General features: G+C 46.1%; 1 protein-coding gene across 4 annotated transcripts in view; it reads left to right on the plus strand.

Annotated features, from left to right (window-relative positions):
- Positions 1-15219, plus strand: part of LOC140428221 (MICOS complex subunit MIC26-like) — a 93056-nt gene extending 77837 nt beyond the window's left edge. The window contains exons 6-9 of one of the 4 annotated variants that reach the window (XM_072514442.1): positions 4937-5028; positions 7750-7863; positions 9513-9572; positions 14962-15219. In XM_072514442.1, coding sequence (XP_072370543.1) covers positions 4937-5028; positions 7750-7863; positions 9513-9554 — 248 coding nt within the window. In that variant the 3' untranslated portion in view covers positions 9555-9572; positions 14962-15219. The other 3 variants (XM_072514443.1, XM_072514444.1, XM_072514445.1) reach the window with 3 other exon arrangements.
- The last annotated feature ends 3926 nt before the right edge of the window (positions 15220-19145 follow it).

Genomic DNA, 19145 nt, shown 5'->3' on the forward strand with positions numbered 1-19145 from the left:
ACTGCGCTGTATCGTTCTATGTTCTATGCTCTATGTTCTAAGATAACCAGCATGGTAGCATTGTGGATAGCACAATTGCTTCACAGCTCCAGGGTCCCAGGTTCGATTCCGGCTTGGGTCACTGTCTGTGCGGAGTCTGCACATCCTCCCCGTGTGTGCGTGGGTTTCCTCCGGGTGCTCCGGTTTCCTCCCACAGTCCAAAGATGTGCGGGTTAGGTGGATTGGCCATGATAAATTGCCCTTAGTGTCCAAAATTGCCCTTAGTGTTGGGTGGGGTTACTGGGTTATGGAGATAGGGTAGAGGTGTGGACCTCGGATAGGGTGATCTTTCCAAGAGTCGGTGCAGACTCGATGGGCCGAATGGTCTCCTTCTGCACTGTAAATTCTATGAAATCTATGAAATCTATAACCGACAGACCAGTTTAATCTCAGATTGTTACCAGGGAGACCATAAGATGTGGGAGCAGAATTAGGTCATTCAGCCCATTGTGTCTGCTCCGCCATCCGGTTATGGCTGATATGTTTCTCATCCCCATTCTCTTGCCTTCTCCCCTGAAGCAAACAATTTGGGCATCGTTAGATATGAGAGAGTATACGGCAACCATTTTAAAACCTAGAATTCCACCATTTTACTGGAGAAGTTGAATTCTTCGATTCAGACAATGGAATTGCCATGTGTGACAGATATTACAAGGACACAGTGTGTCTCTGTGAAGCCAGTTTTCAGGCAGAGAAACTGCGCATGTTACAATTTGAGGTCTATTCTTCAGTGTATGACAAGGTACCATTGTGATGGCCCAGTATGTCTGCTGATAGCAATCGGGAGTTGATGTGATGGCTGCAGCCAGACATCGGACCACTAATATCACTAATTGCAAGACAACATACTTGCCTTTGTAATGATTGGATTGTTTAATTAAGCATGCAAATCTTTTATGTGATTGGTTAATTATTCTCATATACTATGCATGATGTATCCCTTAATCGACAGTCATGATTGGACATAGATAACTAGTAATAAATGATTGGTATAATATGCTAATTTTCTGCAATTGAATCTCAAAAGTATAACTGTAGCACTCTTGAATCTGGGCTTTTTTGGTGTCCTAAATGGAATGCCGAGAGCCCTCGCTATAGCTCGTAAATAAAGACTAGTTTTTAACTCCCAAGAGTATTCGTCTGGTCTCCATGAGAGTGAGGATGAAGTACATGACAGTTGAATTGCTGTACAATATTACCCTCAACAATTTCAATTTCACAAATATAAAATCAAATTGGGCCAGCAAGGTGGCACAGTGGTTAGCACTGCTGCCTCACGGCGCCGAGGTCCCAGGTTCAATCCCAGCCCGGGTCACTGTCTGTGTGGAGTTTGCACATTCTCCCCGTGTCTGCATGGGTTTCACCCCCACAACCCAAAGGTGTACAGGGTAGATGGATTGGCCACGCTAAATTGCCCCTTAATTGGAAAAAAAACAAAGATAAATGCAAATTACTGCGGGTGCTGGAATCTGAAACAAAAACAGAAAATACTGAACAATCTAAGCATGTCTGGCAGCATCTGTGGAGAGAAAAAGGATGACTGGATGACTATTGATCAAAGATGGCATCCTTTGACGAAAGGTCATCCAGATTCGAAACATTAGCTCCCTTTTAATAATAATAATAATCGCTTATTGTCACAAGTAGGCTTCAATGAAGTTACTGTGAAAAGCCCCTAGTCGCCACATTCCGCCGCCTGTTCGGGGAGGCTGGGATGGGAATTGAACCCGCGCTGCTGGTCTTGTTCTGCATTACAAGCCAGCTGTCTTAGCCCACTGTGCTAAACCAGCCCCTTTTCTCTCCATAGGTGCTGCCAGACATGCTGAGATTGTCCACTATTTTCTGTTTTAATTTCAGTTTCACCCCTCTTGGGGCCACCCGCACAGGGCACACATCCCCATTCTTCTGCCCGTAACCCCTGACGCTCTTCTTAATCAAGAACCTATGTCTTAGACATTCAGTGATTTGGCCTCCACAGTGTTCTATGGCAAAGAGTTCCACAGATTCACCACCCACTGGCTGAAGAATTTCCTCCTCATCTCAGTTTTAAAGGATCATCCCTTCAGTCTGAGGCTATGCACTCCGGTTCTAGTCTCTCTTACCAGTAGAAACATCTTCTTCACACCTACTCTTGAGTATAAACATTGGCAAGTCATGTTGCAGCTGTATAGAACCTTAGTTAGGCCACACTTGGAGTATAGTGTTCAATTCTGGTCGCCACACTACCAGAAGGATGTGGAGGCTTTAAAGAGGGCGCAGACGAGATTTACCAGGATTTTGCCTGGTATGGAGGACATTAGCTATGAGGAGAGGTTGAATAAACTTGGTTTGTTCTCACTGGAACAAAGATGGTTTGAGGGGCGACCTGATAGAGGTCTAGAAAATTATGAGGGGCATAGACAGAGCGGATAGTCAGAGACGTTTTCCCCAGGGTAGAGGGCATAAGTTTAAGGTGCGAGGGTAAGGTTTAGAGGAGATGTACGAGGCAAGTTTTTTACACAGAGGGTAGTGGGTGCCTGGAACTCGCTGCCGGAGGAGGTGGTGGAAGCAGGGACGATAGTGATGTTTAAGGGGCATAGGATGGGAATAGAGGGACACGGACCCCAAAAGCGTGGAAGATTTTAGTTTAGACGGGCAGCATGGTCGGCGCAGGCTTGGAGGGCCGAAGGGCCTGTTCCTGTGCTGTACTTTTCTTTGTTCTTTGGAGTCTATTGAGGCATCTCGGTATTCTGTAAGCTTCAATAAGATCTCCCTTCATCCTTCTAAACTCCATTAAATACAGATCCAGAGTCCTCAGATGCTCCTCATATGACAAGTCGTTCATTCCCGGGATCATTCTTGTGAATCTCCTCTGGACCCCTTTCAAGGCCAGCATATTCTTCCTCAGATATGGGCCCAAATCGGCCCACAATATTCCAAATAGGTTTGATCAGAGCCTTGTACAGACGTGTGGCGTTGGTAACTAAGGAACAGTTTGGAGTGAGGACCAAAAACAGTAGCTTGAGTCTTCCCAATATTTAATTAGAGGAAATTTAAAAAACATTTTTGGAATACCCAATTCTTTTTTTTTCCAATTAAGGGGCAATTTAACATGGCCAATCCACCTACCCTGCACATCTTTGGATTGTGGGGGTGAGACCCATGCAGACACATGAAGAATGTGCAAACTCCACACGGACAGTGACCTGGGGCCGGGCTCGAACGCCCCCCTGCGACAAACAGCTCCTCGAACACGGTCACAAACATCCCCCACCTTTTCTCAAAAATCCCCTGCAGAGCCCCTTAATTCATACTTTATCTTCTCTAACCGCAGGAAGTCGGACAGGTCACCCAACCACGCCGCTACCCCCGGTGGCGATGCAGTCACCATAGGTGAGGCAGCAGTGCTAACCACTGCGCCGCCATGCCCTCTTAATTGGAGGAAATTCCTGCTCTTCCAGTACAGCATTTCGGTCGGATAAGCAGTCTGTTAATTTAACAAGTGGAAGAATTGAGAGAGGTAGTGGTGCGGTGGAGCTGTGTGTCATCAGTGAAAACTAACTCTCTACCTTCAGATGGTGTCACCCAGGGGCAGAATGTAGATGTGAAATAGGAGGGGCTCAAGGATAGATCCCTAGGGAACACCAGAGGTAACGGCGCAGGAACAGTTGTTCAGTTTTGGTCTCCTTACTTGAGAAAGGACGTACTGGCACTGGAGGGTGTTCAGAGGAGATTCATTAGGTTAATCCCAGAGCTGAAGGGGTTGGATTACGAGGAGAGGTTGAGTAGACTGGGACTGTACTCGTTGGAATTTAGAAGGGTGAGGGGGGATCTTATAGAAACATATAAAATTATGAAGGGAATAGATAGGATAGATGCGGGCAGGTTGTTTCCACTGGCGGGTGAAAGCAGAACTAGGGGGCATAGCCTCAAAATAAGGGGAAGTAGATTCAGGACTGAGTTTAGGAGGAACTTCTTCACCCAAAGGGTTGTGAATCTACGGAATTCCTTGCCCAGTGAAGCAGTAGAGGCTCCTTCATTAAATGTTTTTAAGATAAAGGTAGATAGTTTTTTGAAGAATAAAGGGATTATGGGTTATGGTGTTCAGGCCGGAAAGTGGAGCTGAGTCCACAAAAGATCAGACATGATCTCATTGAATGGTGGAGCAGGCTCGAGGGGCCAGATGGCCTACTCCTGCTCCTAGCTCTTATGTTCTTAACAGGAGAGATTCTCTGGCTCTGATGAGATTGATAAGAATGGAAGCAGGTGAGAGCAGTCCCAGCCAGCTGGATAAGAGTGCGGAGGTATTGAGGAGGATGGTGTGGTTACCGTGTCAAAGGCTGCAGACAGGTCGAGAAGGACAAGGAGAGAAGGTCACACAGGATGTTATTTGTGACTTTGATAAGAGTCATTTTGGTCCTGTGGCAGGAGCAGAAACCTTTCAGTTATCAAAGCCCTTTAATCTGAATAAAATCCCCTTTTATTGTCTCTTGTCAAGGATATATATAGACCAAACTTTCCCCAGTCCAGATATGGCCTCAATTTACGCCATCATCCACAAGAACAGCACCTCTGACAGTGCTGCACTGTGTGTGTCAGCTTCGTGATTGCTCCCCAACCAAAAATAGAGCTTGACCACACCACCATGCAATGTGTCATCTAGCCAAAGCACTCCTCAATATGACGGCACTGGTGTGAGACTGGCTGAAAATGGACGCAGTGACCCTTGTCAACTGTCGCTGTGAGTGTTTACCCTCAGCCCCCCCCCCCTATAATGTCAGATCCTGTTTGTCCGTTGGATTGACAACTTGCTAATTATAAGACTTCCTTAGATGAGGAGGTGGCTTCCTGAGGTTGGCTTTTGGTGTTTTTGTCTCTGTGCTTGCTGTTTTCATCTTTTGTTTCTTGCATTTTATAGGTTCCCGAGTGAGGAAAGTGATTTATTCGTGTGGGTTTGTTGCAGCTTGTGCTTCTTTATATTATCCTCAAGAAACTATTGAAGCAGCAAAGGTAATTATTGACATAATTTTAATCCCAGTTGTTTCAAATAGTAACAACTATTAAAATAGTTGATAGTAAAATCATTCAGTAAAATATAACAATTATTTAACAATTTTTAAATATTGTTAGTGTTAAAAATGATCAAAATGGGTATAATATTCGTTTGACGTCTTCTGGAGTGTTTCTTAAAGACTGTTCTTGTCTAAAAATATTCTAAAGACTTGAATTTATAACATGCCTTTTGCGATCTCAGACAACCCACACTTTCCAGCCAATGATGTGTCTCCAGTCGACTCATCGTTTAAACGTAGAGAAGCATGTTTGCCAATTAGTGCCCTGCGAGCTCTCATAGACAGCAATGTTTGCTGATTGGATGATGGTTTTAGGTGTTGATTGAGAGTTAAATATTGGTCAGAAACGTGGGTAGAACTTGCCTGTTCTCTGCGCATTACAATCTTCAGGCTGACTGGGGGCAGCTCCTTTCGTCAGTGTCTTAGTGCAGCCTCCTGACTTCTACATTCAAATATCACCTCCAATTTTATACTTGAATCCCTGAGTTAGGACTTGAATCTGTAAGATCCTCTATCTCAGAGGTGGGAGGGCTACCCACTGACCCATAGCTGACAGCATACCACCAGCTCATCTATTTTTGTTATCTTTGCTGAGGAATAAATATTCACCAGGACACCCTGAAACTGCGAATACAATGGGTAGTAAGGCTGGTTTAGCACAGTGGGCTAAGCAGCTGGCTCGCAATGTGGAAGGTCTAATGCAAGTAGGGAATATACAGTGAATGGTAGAACCCTCAAGAGTATTGAAAGTCAGCGAGATCTAGGTGTGCAGGTCCACAGGTCACTGAAAGGGGCAACACAGGTGGAGAAGGTAGTCAAGAAGGCATACGGCATGCTTGCCTTCATTGGCCGGGGCATTGAGTATAAGAATTGGCAAGTCATGTTGCAGCTGTATAGAACCTTAGTTCGGCCACACTTGGAGTATAGTGTTCAATTCTGGTCGCCACACTACCAGAAGGATGTGGAAGCTTTAGAGAGGGTGCAGAAGAGATTTACCAGAATGTTGCCTGGTATGAAGGGCATTAGCTATGAGGAGCGGTTGAATAAACTCGGTTTGTTCTCACTGGATCGACGGAGGTTGAGGGGCGACCTGATAGAGGTCTACAAAATTTTGAGGGGCATAGACAGAGTGGATAGTCAGAGGCTTTTCCCCAGGGTAGAAGGGTCAATTACTAGGGGGCATAGGTTTAAGGTGAGAGGGGCAAAGTTTAGAGTAGATGTACGAGGCAAGTTTTTTACACAGAGGGTAGTGGGTGCCTGGAACTCGCTACCGGAGGAGGTGGTGGAAGCAGGGACGATAGTGACATTTAAGGGGCATCTTGACAAATACATGAATAGGATGGGAATAGAGGGATACGGATCCAGGAAGTGTAGAAGATTGTAGTTTAGTCGGGCAGCATGGTCGGCACTGGCTTGGAGGGCCGAAGGGCCTGTTCCTGTGCTGAACAAATTTCTTTGTTCTTTGTTCTTAGAACAAGACAGCAGCGTGGGTTCATTTCCCGTACCAGCATCCCCGAACAGGTGCCGGAATGTGGCGACTAGGGGCTTTTCACAGTAACTTCACTGAAGCCTACTTGTGACAATAAGCGATTATTATTATTATGGGTGCAGAGAGTGAGATAAGACTGGGTGGAATAGTAATAGGTGCGGGGAGTGAGGGGGAGAGTGAGATTAGACTGGGTGGAATAGTAATGGGTGCGGGGAGAGTGGGATTAGACTGAGTGGGATAGTAAAGGGTGCAGGGAATGGGGAGGAGAATGGGATTAGACTGGGTGTCTTGTGGAGAAAGTTACCAGTGCAATAATTTCCAAAGATTTTTGCGCTGTGAGCCCCAGGGAATGAATCACATGGGGGATACAGGTGTAATAGTGAGCGGGGAGGGGGCACGCAGTAAAAGCAGGAAGGGTCGGTTTAAACTGCAAAGTTTTAAAATAAAACACACCACCCTCTCACTGGCTCTTTGGAAGAGAGATCATGTTTGAAATATCAGCCTGTTCATCTTTTTTTATAATAATCTTTATTTTCACAAGTAGGCTTACATTAACACTGCAATGAAGTTACTGTGAAAAGCCCCTCGTCGCCACATTCGCCTTTTCGGGTACACAGAGGGAGAATGCAGAATGTCCAAATTACTTAACAGCACGTCTTTCGGGATTTGTGGGAGGAAACCCATGCAGACACAGGGGGAACATGCAGACTCCACACAGACAGTGACCCAAGCCGGGAACTGAACCTGGGACATGGCACTGTGACACCACAGTGCTAACCACTGTGCTACTGTGCTGCCCTGAGGCCACCATTGAAAACAATGGGAGGATTTAAAGGCGCCTGGAAATTGTTAACACTCTGCTGGTGCTACACAGCTGACATTGCTGCCTTGGAGCTCGCAAGCCCAAAACATTGTCTTGCAGCCCGTAACCCACAGTTGGGGAAGCGCTGCACTTGTAAACCATTGATTGGCCTGCCTCTTCTGTCCTTTCACAGCTTGTTTGATTGGGAGCAGAAAGTGCCAATATTCTCCAGTTTGCTTAGTACCCAGAGGGAAGGGGAAGTTTCAGCTCAAGAATGTCTGAATGATGAGCTGCACATGCAATAACTATTGTAATGATGATTTTCATGTCTGTTGAAAAAGTCTGTGATTTGTTGTTATTTCGCTCAGGTTGCCGGTACATCACTTTATGAACTATCTATGCAAGGGTATTTGACTGTTGAATCTCTGTGGAAGAAAAACACAAAGAGGGAACACGCTGTGCCGATACTCCATGACAACCAGGTAGTCTCACTGTCTGTTTTATAACAGTGCTCACATTTAAAAACAGTCAGAATTGCCAATGCTAGTCAAAGCTGACCCTGGCTCTGGGCGGAGCTGACCCTGGCTCTGGGCGGAGCTGACCCTGGCTCTGGGCGGAGCTGACCCTGGCTCTGGGCGGAGCTGACCCTGGCTCTGGGCGTAGCTGACCCTGGCTCTGGGCGGAGCTGACCCTGGCTCTGGGCGTAGCTGACCCTGGCTCTGGGCGGAGCTGACCCTGGCTCTGGCGGAGCTGACCCTGGCTCTGGGCGGAGCTGACCCTGGCTCTGGGCGGAGCTGACCCTGGCTCTGGGCAGAGCTGACCCTGGCTCTGGGCAGAGCTGACCCTGGCTCTGGGCGGAGCTGACCCTGGCTCTGGGCGGAGCTGACCCTGGCTCTGGGCGTAGCTGACCCTGGCTCTGGGCGGAGCTGACCCTGGCTCTGGGTGGAGCTGACCCTGGCTCTGGGCGGAGCTGACTCAACCAATGGCTGAAGCATTTTACTGACTGGCTCTGTGTATCTTTTTCCTTCTGTGCTAATATGACTTTAGAATTGCAAGATGAAAGGAGATCAAGATCGATATAATTTACCTTATACCGTTGTAGGATGTGGGTGTCACTGGCTAGGCCCATCCCTAATTGCCTTTGAGATGGTGGTGGTCAGCTGTCTTCTTGAACCCATGCAATCCATAAAGTGTAGGTACACCCACTGTGCTGTTAGAAAACTTCCAGGTGAGGGTGTTCCCATGTATCTGCTGCCTTGTCCTTCTAGGATAATAATATATCAAGAGAGAAGTTGTTGACTCATGAATAGCCCACGATGTTGGCCTCGCTCTGCATCACGAACCAGCTGTCCAGCCAACTGAGCTAAACCGGTCCTGTAACCCTGTTAGATCATCAAATACAAATGGCACTGTACAAATTGTCAGTTTAGAAAGAGGTTATGTGGCACGTTGCCATAGATTGTCCCGTTATAAAGGATTTGTGACACTCTGCCCCTACATACAACAAGCTGAGTGTGGGAGTGTCAACTCTGTAACTGACAACCTGCTTCAAGAACATGAATGGACAAAGATAACATAGAACTACAGTGCAGAAGGAGGCCATTTGGCCCATCAAGTCTGCACCGACCCTCCAAAAGAGCCCACTCCCCCGCCCCATCCCTGTAACCCCACCGAGCCTGCACATCTTTGGACACTAAGGGGCAATTTATTGATCTGGGATCACCACCACCTGAAGTTCCCCACTAAGTCACTCATCACCTTGACTTGGAAATATATTACCATTCCTTCACTGTTGCTGGGTGAAAATCATATAACTCCCTCCCTAAGGACAATTTAGCATGGTCAATCCACTTAACCTGCACATCTTTGGACTTTGGGAGGAAACCAGAGCACCCGGTAGGAACCCACGCAGACATTGGGAGAATGTGCAAACTCCACACAGTCACCCAAGGCCGGAATTGAACCAGGGTCCCTGGCGCTATGAGGCAGCAGTGCTAACCACTGTGCCACCTGCCGTCCATCACTTAGAAAATTAGACTCAACACTGTTGAATGATGAGGATTAAACATTCTAATGTTTATGCTGAACTTTTTGGTTGGAAAAATCATCTTAAATCTTATGCATTTTAAAGGCTGAAGATGTTCAGCAGGCAGCTCCGAACAATTCCTCCTAATTTCTGTTGGGGTAACTGGTATGTATTCATTGACGTGCAATTCTCATTTTCTATTTGTACAGTTGCATTAATCTCATCTGGTCCAGACAGAAATGTATTTGCAAACCAGTGGCATAATTATTGATTGTGAGAAGCTGAATGAGGTTGACAGAGTGTTCTCATTCCACTGTGTCAGTTGTTTACATTTCCCTCACTCTCTCCCAGCACATTTTGTATCGATGATAAGAAACCATAGGCTTTATGTTGGTGACAGGCCTGACATCTGTGCACATGAAAACGCCACTGCCGTTTATGGCTGGACAAAAAGCAAGAGGGTAGCCAGGGAAAGGGTTGGCCCACTGAAGGATAGGCAAGGGAATCTATGTGTGGAGCCAGAGGAAATGGGCGAGGTACTAAACGAATACTTTGCATCAGTATTCACCAAAGAGAAGAAATTGGTAGATGTTGAGTCTGGAGAAGGGTGTGTAGATAGCCTGGGTCACATTGAGATCCAAAAAGACGAGGTGTTGGGTGTCTTAAAAAATATTAAGGTAGATAAGTCCCCAGGACCTGATGGGATCTACCCCAGAATACCCCAGGAGGCTGGAGAGGAAATTGCTGAGGCCTTGACAGAAATCTTTGGATCCTCACTGTCTTCAGGTGATGTCCCGGAGGACTGGAGAATAGCCAATGTTGTTCCTCTGTTTAAGAAGGGTAGCAAGGATAATCCAGGGAACTACAGGCCGGTGAGCCTTACTTCAGTGGTAGGGAAATTACTGGAGAGAATTCTTCGAGACAGGATCTACTCCCATTTGGAAGCAAATGGACGTATGAGTGAGACGCAGCATGGTTTTGTGAAGGGGAGGTTGTGTCTCACTAACTTGATAGAGTTTTTCGAGGAGGTCACTAAGATGATTGATGCAGGTAGGGCAGTGGATGTTGTCTATATGGACTTCAGTAAGGCCTTTGACAAGGTCCCTCATGGTGGACTAGTACAAAAGGTGAAGTCACACGGGATCAGGGGTGAACTGGCAAGGTGGATACAGAACTGGCTAGGTCATAGAAGGCAGAGAGTAGCAATGGAAGGATGCTTTTCTAATTGGAGGGCTGTGACCAGTGGTGTTCCACAGGGATCAGTGCTGGGACCGTTGCTGTTTGTAGTATATATAAATGATTTGGAGGAAAATGTAACTGGTCTGATTAGTAAGTTTGCAGACGACACAAAGGTTGGTGGAATTGTGGATAGCGATGAGGACTGTCAGAGGATACAGCAGGATTTAGATTGTTTGGAGACTTGGGCGGAGAGATGGCAGATGGAGTTTAATCCGGACAAATGTGAGGTAATGCATTTTGGAAGGTCTAATGCAGGTAGGGAATATACAGTGAATGGTAGAACCCTCAAGAGTATTGAAAGGCAAAGAGATCTAGGAGTACAGGTCCACAGGTCACTGAAAGGGGCAACACAGGTGGAGAAGGTAGTCAAGAAGGCATACGGCATGCTTGCCTTCATTGGCCGGGGCATTGAGTATAAGAATTGGCAAGTCATGTTGCAGCTGTATAGAACCTTAGTTAGGCCACACTTGGAGTATAATGTTCAATTCTGGTCGCCACACTACCAGAAGGATGTGGAGGCTTTAGAGAGGGTGCAGAAGAGATTTACCAGAATGTTGCCTGGTATGGAGGACATTAGCTATGAGGAGCGGTTGAATAAACTCGGTTTGTTCTCACTGGAACGAAGGAGGTTGAGGGGCGACCTGATAGAGGTCTACAAAATTTTGAGGGGCAAGTTTTTTACGCAGAGGGTAGTGTGTGCCTGGAACTCGCTGCTGGAGGAGGTGGTGGAGGCAGGGACGATAGTGACATTTAAGGGGCATCTTGACAAATACATGAATAGGATGGGAATAGAGGGATACGGACCCAGGAAGTGTAGAAGATTGTAGTTTAGTTGGGCAGCATGGTCGGCACGGACTTGGAGGGCCGAAGGGCCTGTTTCTGTGCTGTACATTTCTTTGTTCTTTGACACCAGTCAAGTAGCATCATCTTTCATGTGTCAGTGAGTGTAGAGGGTAACCCAGCTCAGCCGAACCCCATCCCGAACACTGCGATACTGCAGTGGCCTTTATTAATTGGACTGATTCGCTAGAGGCTGAGATCAAAATCCAACTTGTCTTTAAGTCATACAGTGGCAGTTTGTGAATTACGCTTTAACAGAAATCAGTAAAATGAGAGCTGCTATCAGTGAGAATGACCACAGCTGTCAGATTGTGGAAAATACATAAGAACATAAGAACATACGAACATAAGAACTAGGAGCAGGAGTAGGCCATCTGGCCCCTCGAGCCTGCCCCACCATTTAATGAGATCATGGCTGATCTTTGTGGACTCACCTCCACTCTCCGGCCCGTACACCATATCCCCGAATCCCTTTATTCTTTAGGAAGGTATCTATCTTTTTCTTAAAAACGTTTAAAGAAGGAGCCTCAACTGCTTCACTGGGCAAGGAATTCCAGAGATTCACAACCCTTTGGGTGAAGAAGTTCCTCCTACACTCCGTCCTAAATCTACCTCCCCTTATTTTGAGTCTATGCCCCCTAGTTCTGCTTTCCCCGCCCTGCATCCTTCTAAACTCCAATGAGTACAGTCCCAGTCTACTCAACCTCTCGTCATAATCTAATCCCCTCAGCTCTGGGATCAACCTAGTGAATCTCCTCTGCACTCCCGCCAGTGCCAATATGTCCTTTCTCAGGTAAGGAGACCAAAACTGAACACAATACTCCAGATGCGGCCTCACCAACACCCTATACAATTGCAGCATAACCTCCCTAGTCTTGAACTCCATCCCTCTAGCAATGAAAGACAAAACTCGATTAGCCTTCTTAATCACCTGTTGCACCTGCACACCAACTTTTTGCGACTCGTGCACCAGCACACCCAGGTCCCTCTGCACAGCAGCATGTTTTAACATCTTACCGTTTAAATAATAATCCATTCTGCTGTTATTCCTCCCAAAATGGATAGCCTCACACTTGACAACATTGAATTCCATCTGCCAGACCCTAGCCCATTCACCTAACCTATCCAAATACCCAGCTGGTTCATGTTGGAGAAGGAAACTTGCTCTCCTTATTTAGACCTTGCTTTATTTGTGACCCCCCCCCCAAACCGTAAATCAACATGGTTGACTCTGAACTGGACTCTGAAACCATTCAATTGTATCAGAACAGCCCACAGAGGCTCAAGAAAGCGGCCCTGCAACGCTGTCTAAGACTTTCAGAAGGCTTTTGGCAAAGTCCCGCATAAGAGGTTAGTGTGTAAAATTAAAGAACATGGGATTTAGGGTAGTGTATTGAGATGGATAGAAAACGGGTTACCAGACAGGAAACAGAGAGTAGGAATTTTTCAAATTGGCAGGCAGTGACTAGTGGGGGCTACCGCAGGGATCGGTGCTAGGACCGCAACTACTCACTATATATGTTAATGATTTAGATGAGGGAACAAAATATAATATCTTGAAATTTGCAGATGACACCAAGTTGGGTGGAAGGGTGAGCTGTGAGGAGGATGCGGAGATACTTCAGTGTCATATGAGCAAGTTGAGTGAGTGCGCGAATGAATGGCAAATGCAGTATAATTTGGATAAATGAGAGGTTATCTCTTTGGTAGCAAAAACGAAAAGGCAGACCATTATCTGAATGGCCATAAATTAGGAAAGGGGAATGTGCAACAAGACCTAGGTATCCTCGTACACCAGTCACTGAAGGTAAGCATGTAGGCACAGCAGGCGGTAATGAAGGCAAATGGTATGCTGGCCTTCATTGCAAGAGGATTGGAGTACAGGAGCAGCAATGTCTTGCTGTAATTATACAGGGGCTTGGTGAGGCCACACCTGGAATATTGTGTGCAGTTTTGATCTCCTTATCTGAGGAAGTATGTTCTTGCTCTAGAGGGAGTGCAGCGGAGGTTTACCAGATTGATTCCTGGGATGGCAGGACTGACGTGTGAGGAGAGATTGAATCTGTTGGAATTGTATTCACTGGAGTTCAGAAGAATGAGGTGGGATCTCGTAGAAATCTGTAAGATTCTAACAACTGGGCAGGGCAGATGCAAGAAGGATGTTCCCGATGGTGGGGGGTGTCCAGAACCAGGGAGTCACAGTGAGGATACGGGATGGACTATTTCAGACAGAGATGAGGAAAAATGTCTTCACCCTGTGATGAGCCTGTAGAATTTGTTAACGCAGGAAGAAGCTGAGGCCAAAACATTTTATGTTTTCAAGAAGCAGTTAGATATAGCACTTAGGGCGAAGGGGATCAAAGGATATGAAGAGAAAGCAGGATGAGGCTATTCAAGTGGGTGATCACCATGACCACAATGAGTGGTGGAGCAGGCTCGAAGGACTGAATGACCTCCTCCTCTTATTTTCTATATTTCTAATAAATGGGAATACACGATAAATGTACTAACCAGCTCAAATCCTAAGATTGTCTAAATCCATGTGGATGAACATTTTGCATCACTGGGTAGCAGGAACCACGTGCTGATTCCTGTACCGACCCGAACGAGCACTCTACCTAGGCCCACTTCCCCACCCTATCCTTGTAACCCGCACATTGATCATGGCCAATCCATCTGACCTGCACATCTTTGGATTGTGGAAGGAAACCAGACCACCCGGAGGAAACCCATGCAGCCACAGAGAGAACGTGCAAACTCCACACAGACACACACAATTGAACCTGGGTCTCTGGCACTGTGAGGCAGCAGTGCTAACCACTGTGCCACCCATTCATGGCATTCTGAACTTTCTGGTCACTTTGACTCAGTGCCGAAGGCAGATTGCAATTGGGAACCCCTGGAACAAAACCATTTCAGGTTAAACCCCTGCATGTTTTTCCACAATCCCAAATGTGGTTCTCCAGCTGTCTCCGCAGGTGGAATACAACATGTGATTTTAACCTTCAGGGGGAATTACAAACACGTCTCACATAATACATTGATCTTACAGTACATCACTTGGTTATTCAGTTTAATTGGACAATGCTTCACATGAGCTTCATCCCAGTTGCTTCCTTCTAACCCCATCAAGATATTCTTTTATTATTTTTCCCCCCATGTGTTAACTAGTTTCCTCTTAAATGCATCTATGCTAAGTCACCTCAACGACTCAATGTGAGTTCCACATTCTAGCACATGGTAAAATATTTCTCCTGAATTCTTACTGGGTTTCTTTGTGACTATCTTACATTGATGGCCCACAGGTCTGGTCACACCACAAGGAAATTGGGTTGGCCGAGGGCTCCGTGTTAATAGTTCAGCTAATCACTGTGCTGACCAGCACCAAAAGGAGTTAAGAGCTGGGAAAATCCACTCAATCCTTCTCGCTCAAGCACCTCACCGAGAAAATAACTTCATGCTTCTCTTCACAAAGCAGATTTACTGAAGCGATTGACAGGATTTCAGGCGGAATGATCGATCTCCAGAAATTGAACCAACGACTGAAGCATTATTTCCCTTGTGAAACAAAATGAATTTGAATCATTACAACTTTGTAAATCAGGTCAGATTTATGACAAGTTATCACAGAATTGATTATTGTTGTTTGTGGAGATAGTTTCAAAAGCCCTCTCAAGCGAGAAATATGTGTCTATTGAATGTGTTCCAATAAAAAGCAAACAATTTCACCGAACAGTTCAAGTTGTTTTTGTTCTTTGTGTGTCGGCCACTCAGCTGATCACATAGCTCTGCAACTGCTGCCGCCAGATACTCTGATCCAATTCCCCAGCACCTCTTTCTTTCTGTTCACCGTGACTCAGTGGGAGCACTCTTAACTTGCAGTCAGAAGGTTGTGGGTTCAAATCGCACACCAGAAACTTCAATGTACAATTCAGGCTGACACTTCAGTGTGGTACTGAGGGAACACTGCATTGAGGAGCACTGGGTGTTAACAGAATCCAACTGATCAGTACTAATGAAGCGTGGAAATTAAACACTAAAGCTGAACAAACACTTCCAAGACACGGATAGGAATCGAACCTGCGATCTTTGGCTTACGAGACCAACGCCTTGCCACCTCCAAGCCTGCGCCGATTATGGTACCTGCCTAAACAAAAACCGTATACACTTACGGAGTCTGTATCCTTCCATTCCCACCCTATTCATATATTTGTCTAGATGTGCCTTAAATGCCGCTAGCGTATCTGCTCCCACTACCTTCCCAAGCAGTGCGTTCCATATATTTGCCACCCTCTGTGTAAAAAAAACTTGCCTTGCACGTCTGTCCTAAACTTTTCCCCACTCACTTTAAACCTCTGTCCCCAGTACTTGACTCTCCTACCCTAGGAAAGAGCACCTGACTATCCACTCTGCCCATGCTACTCATAATCTTGTCGACCTCTATCAGGTCGCCTCTCAACCTCCGCCGTTCCAGTGAGAACAGACCGAGTTTATCAAACCTCTCCTCATAGCTAATGCCCTCCATACCAGGCAACATCCTAGTAACCCGCTTCTGTACCCTCTCCAAAGTATCCATATCCTTCTGGTTGTGTGGTGACCAGAATTGTACACAATATTCCAAATGAGGCCTAACTAAGGTCCTTGACAGCTGCAAATGACTTGCCAATTTTCATATTCAATGCCATGGCCGAGTAAGGTGATTTAATTTTTTATTATAAATTCAGAGTACCCAAATTTTTTTTTCCAATTAAGGTGCAATGAGGCAGCAGTGCTAACCACTGTGCCACCATGCTGCCCTTAATGTTTTGGGAGTTAACAATAAGGTGGTACATTTGGTGTTGTCTTCATGAATATTTATCGAATCTACGGCATGGAGACAGGCCCTTCGGCCCAAACTGGTCCATGCCAACCAAAAAGCCCATGTAAGCTAACCCCATTTGCCTGCATTTGGCCTATATCCCTCTAAACCTTTCCTATCCATGTAACTGTCCAAATGCCTTTTAAATGTTGTCAATGTCCCTGCCTCAACCACTTTCTCCAGCAGCTCATTCCACACACGTACCACCCTCTGTATAAAAAAAGTTGCTCCTCAGGTTCCCATTAGTTTTTTCCCCTCTTAACTTAAATCTATGCCCTCTAGTTCTCAATTCCGAACCCTGGGAAAAAGACTTGCGTGCATTCACCCTCTTCATGCCTCTCATGATCTTATACATCTCCATAAGATCACCTCTCAGTCTCCTACGCTCCAAAGAAAAAAGTCCAAGCCAGAGAGATCTGGGCATGCAGGTCCACAGATCTTTGAAATTGGCACACAAGTAGACAAGGTAGTCAAGAAAGCATACGGAATGCTTGCCTTCATTGGACGGGGTACGAGTATAAAAACTGGCAAGTCATATTCCAGTTGTATAGAACCTTGGTAAAGCCGCACTTGGAATACTGCGCACAATTCTGGTCGTCACACTACCAGAAGGATGTGGAGGCTTGGGAGAGGGTTTAGAGGAGGTTTACCAGGATGTTGCCAGGTCTGGAGGGTGTTAGCTCTGCGGAAAGGTTCAATAGACTCAATTGTTTTCATTAGAAATACGGTGGTTAAGGGGTTACCTAATAGAGGTCTACAAGATTCTGAGGGCATGGATAGTGTGGATGGGCAAATACTCTTTCCCAGGGTGGCGTGGTCAGTCACCAGGGGTCATAGGCTTAAGGTCCATGAAGCAAAGTTCAGAGATGTGCGAGGCAGGTTTCTTTACACAGAGGGTGGTGAGTTCCTGGAACATGTTGCCAGGGGAGGTTGTGGAAGCAGATACATTAATGGCATTCAAAAGGCATCTTGACAAATACATGGATAGGATGGGAGGGATGTGGTACAAGGAAATGCTGAGAGTTTTGGCCAAGGTTGGTACCATGACCGGAACAGACTTGGAGGGTCAAAGGGCCTGTTCCTATGCTGTATTGTTCTTTGTTGTCCAATCTCTCCCGATAACTCAGTCCCTTGATCCTGGCAACATCCCTATAAATCTCTTCTGCACACTCCAGTTTAGTGACATCTTTCCTATAACAAGGCGACCCAAACTGAACACAATACTCCAGGTGCGGCCTCACCAACATCCTGTACAATTGCCCCATAACTTCCCAACTTCTATACTGGATGCCCTGACTGATGAAGGCCAGCATGCCAACAGCCTTCTTCACTGCCCTAACAACCTGTCCATTAGAGAATCGTGCACTTGAACTCCAAGGTTCCTCTGTTCCATGATATTCCCTAAAGTCCGACCATTTACCTCGAAAGTCCTACCTTGATTTGACTTTCCAAAATGCAACACCTAACACTTATCAGTATTGAACTCCATTTGTCATTTCTCAGCCCACTTCCCCAACTGATCAAGATCCTGCTGCAATTTTTGATAACCTTCCTTACTGTCTCCAATACCACTGATTTTAGTGTCATATTAGCAAAGCTTTTGATGAGGTCCCATATGACATTGTTCATGAAATCAAAATCCTATGGAATCCAAGGCAAAGTGACTAAGAAAGCGCAACAGCGCATATACTTCCTCACGAAACTAAGGAAATTCGGTATGTCCACACTGACTCTTACCAACTTTTACAGATGCACCATAGAAAGCATCCTATCGGGCTGCATCACAGCCTGGTATGGCAACTGCTCAGCCCAGGACGGCAAGAAACTTCAGAGAGTCGTGAACACCGCCCAGTCCATCACACAAACCTGCCTCCCATCCATTGACTCCATCTACACCTCCCGCTGCCTGGGGAAAACGGGCAGTATAATCAAAGATCCCTCCCACCCGGCTTACTCACTCGTCCAACTTCTTCCATCGGGCAGGAGATGCAAAAGTCTGAGAACACGCACTAACAGACTCAAAAACAGCTTTTCCCCCGCTGTTACCAGACTCCTAAAAGACCCTCTTATGGGCTGGCCTGATTAATACTACACCCTGTATGCTTCACCCGATGCCGGTGTTTATGTAGTTACATTGTGTACCTTGTGTTGCCCTATTATGTATTTTCTTATTTTCTTTCTTTTCATATACCAATATTGGGTACCAATATTCTGGGGGGGAAATTTGCTAATGCTCTTCGGGAAGGTTTAAACTAGTTCAGCAGGGGCTTGGGAACCTGAATTGTAGCTTCAGTATACAGGAGGTTGAGAGTAGTGAGGTCATGAGTAGGGTTTCAAAGTTGCAGGTGTGTACCGGCAGGCAGGAAGGTGGTTTAAACTGTGTCTTCTTCAATGCCAGGAGCATCCGGAATAAGGTGGGTGAACTTGCGGCATGGGTTGGTACCTGGGACTTCGATGTTGTGGCCATTTCGGAGACCTGGATAGAGCAGGGACAGGAATGGTTGTTGCAGGTGCCGGGATTTAGATATTTCAGTAAGCTCAGGGAAGGTGGTAAAAGAGGGGGAGGGGTGGCATTGTTAGTCAAGGACAGTATTACGGTGGCAGAAAGGACGTTTGATGAGGACTCGTCTACTGAGGTAGTATGGGCTGAGGTTAGAAACAGGAAAGGAGAGGTCACCCTGTTAGGGGTTTTCTATCGGCCTCCGAAAAGTTCCAAAGATGTAGAGGAGAGGATTGCAAAGATGATTCTGGATAGAAGCGAAAGCAACAGGGTAGTTATGGGGACTTTAACTTTCCAAATA

This window comes from Scyliorhinus torazame, chromosome 8, assembly GCF_047496885.1.
Source record: "Scyliorhinus torazame isolate Kashiwa2021f chromosome 8, sScyTor2.1, whole genome shotgun sequence".
In the NCBI taxonomy this organism is placed as follows: domain Eukaryota; kingdom Metazoa; phylum Chordata; class Chondrichthyes; order Carcharhiniformes; family Scyliorhinidae; genus Scyliorhinus; species Scyliorhinus torazame.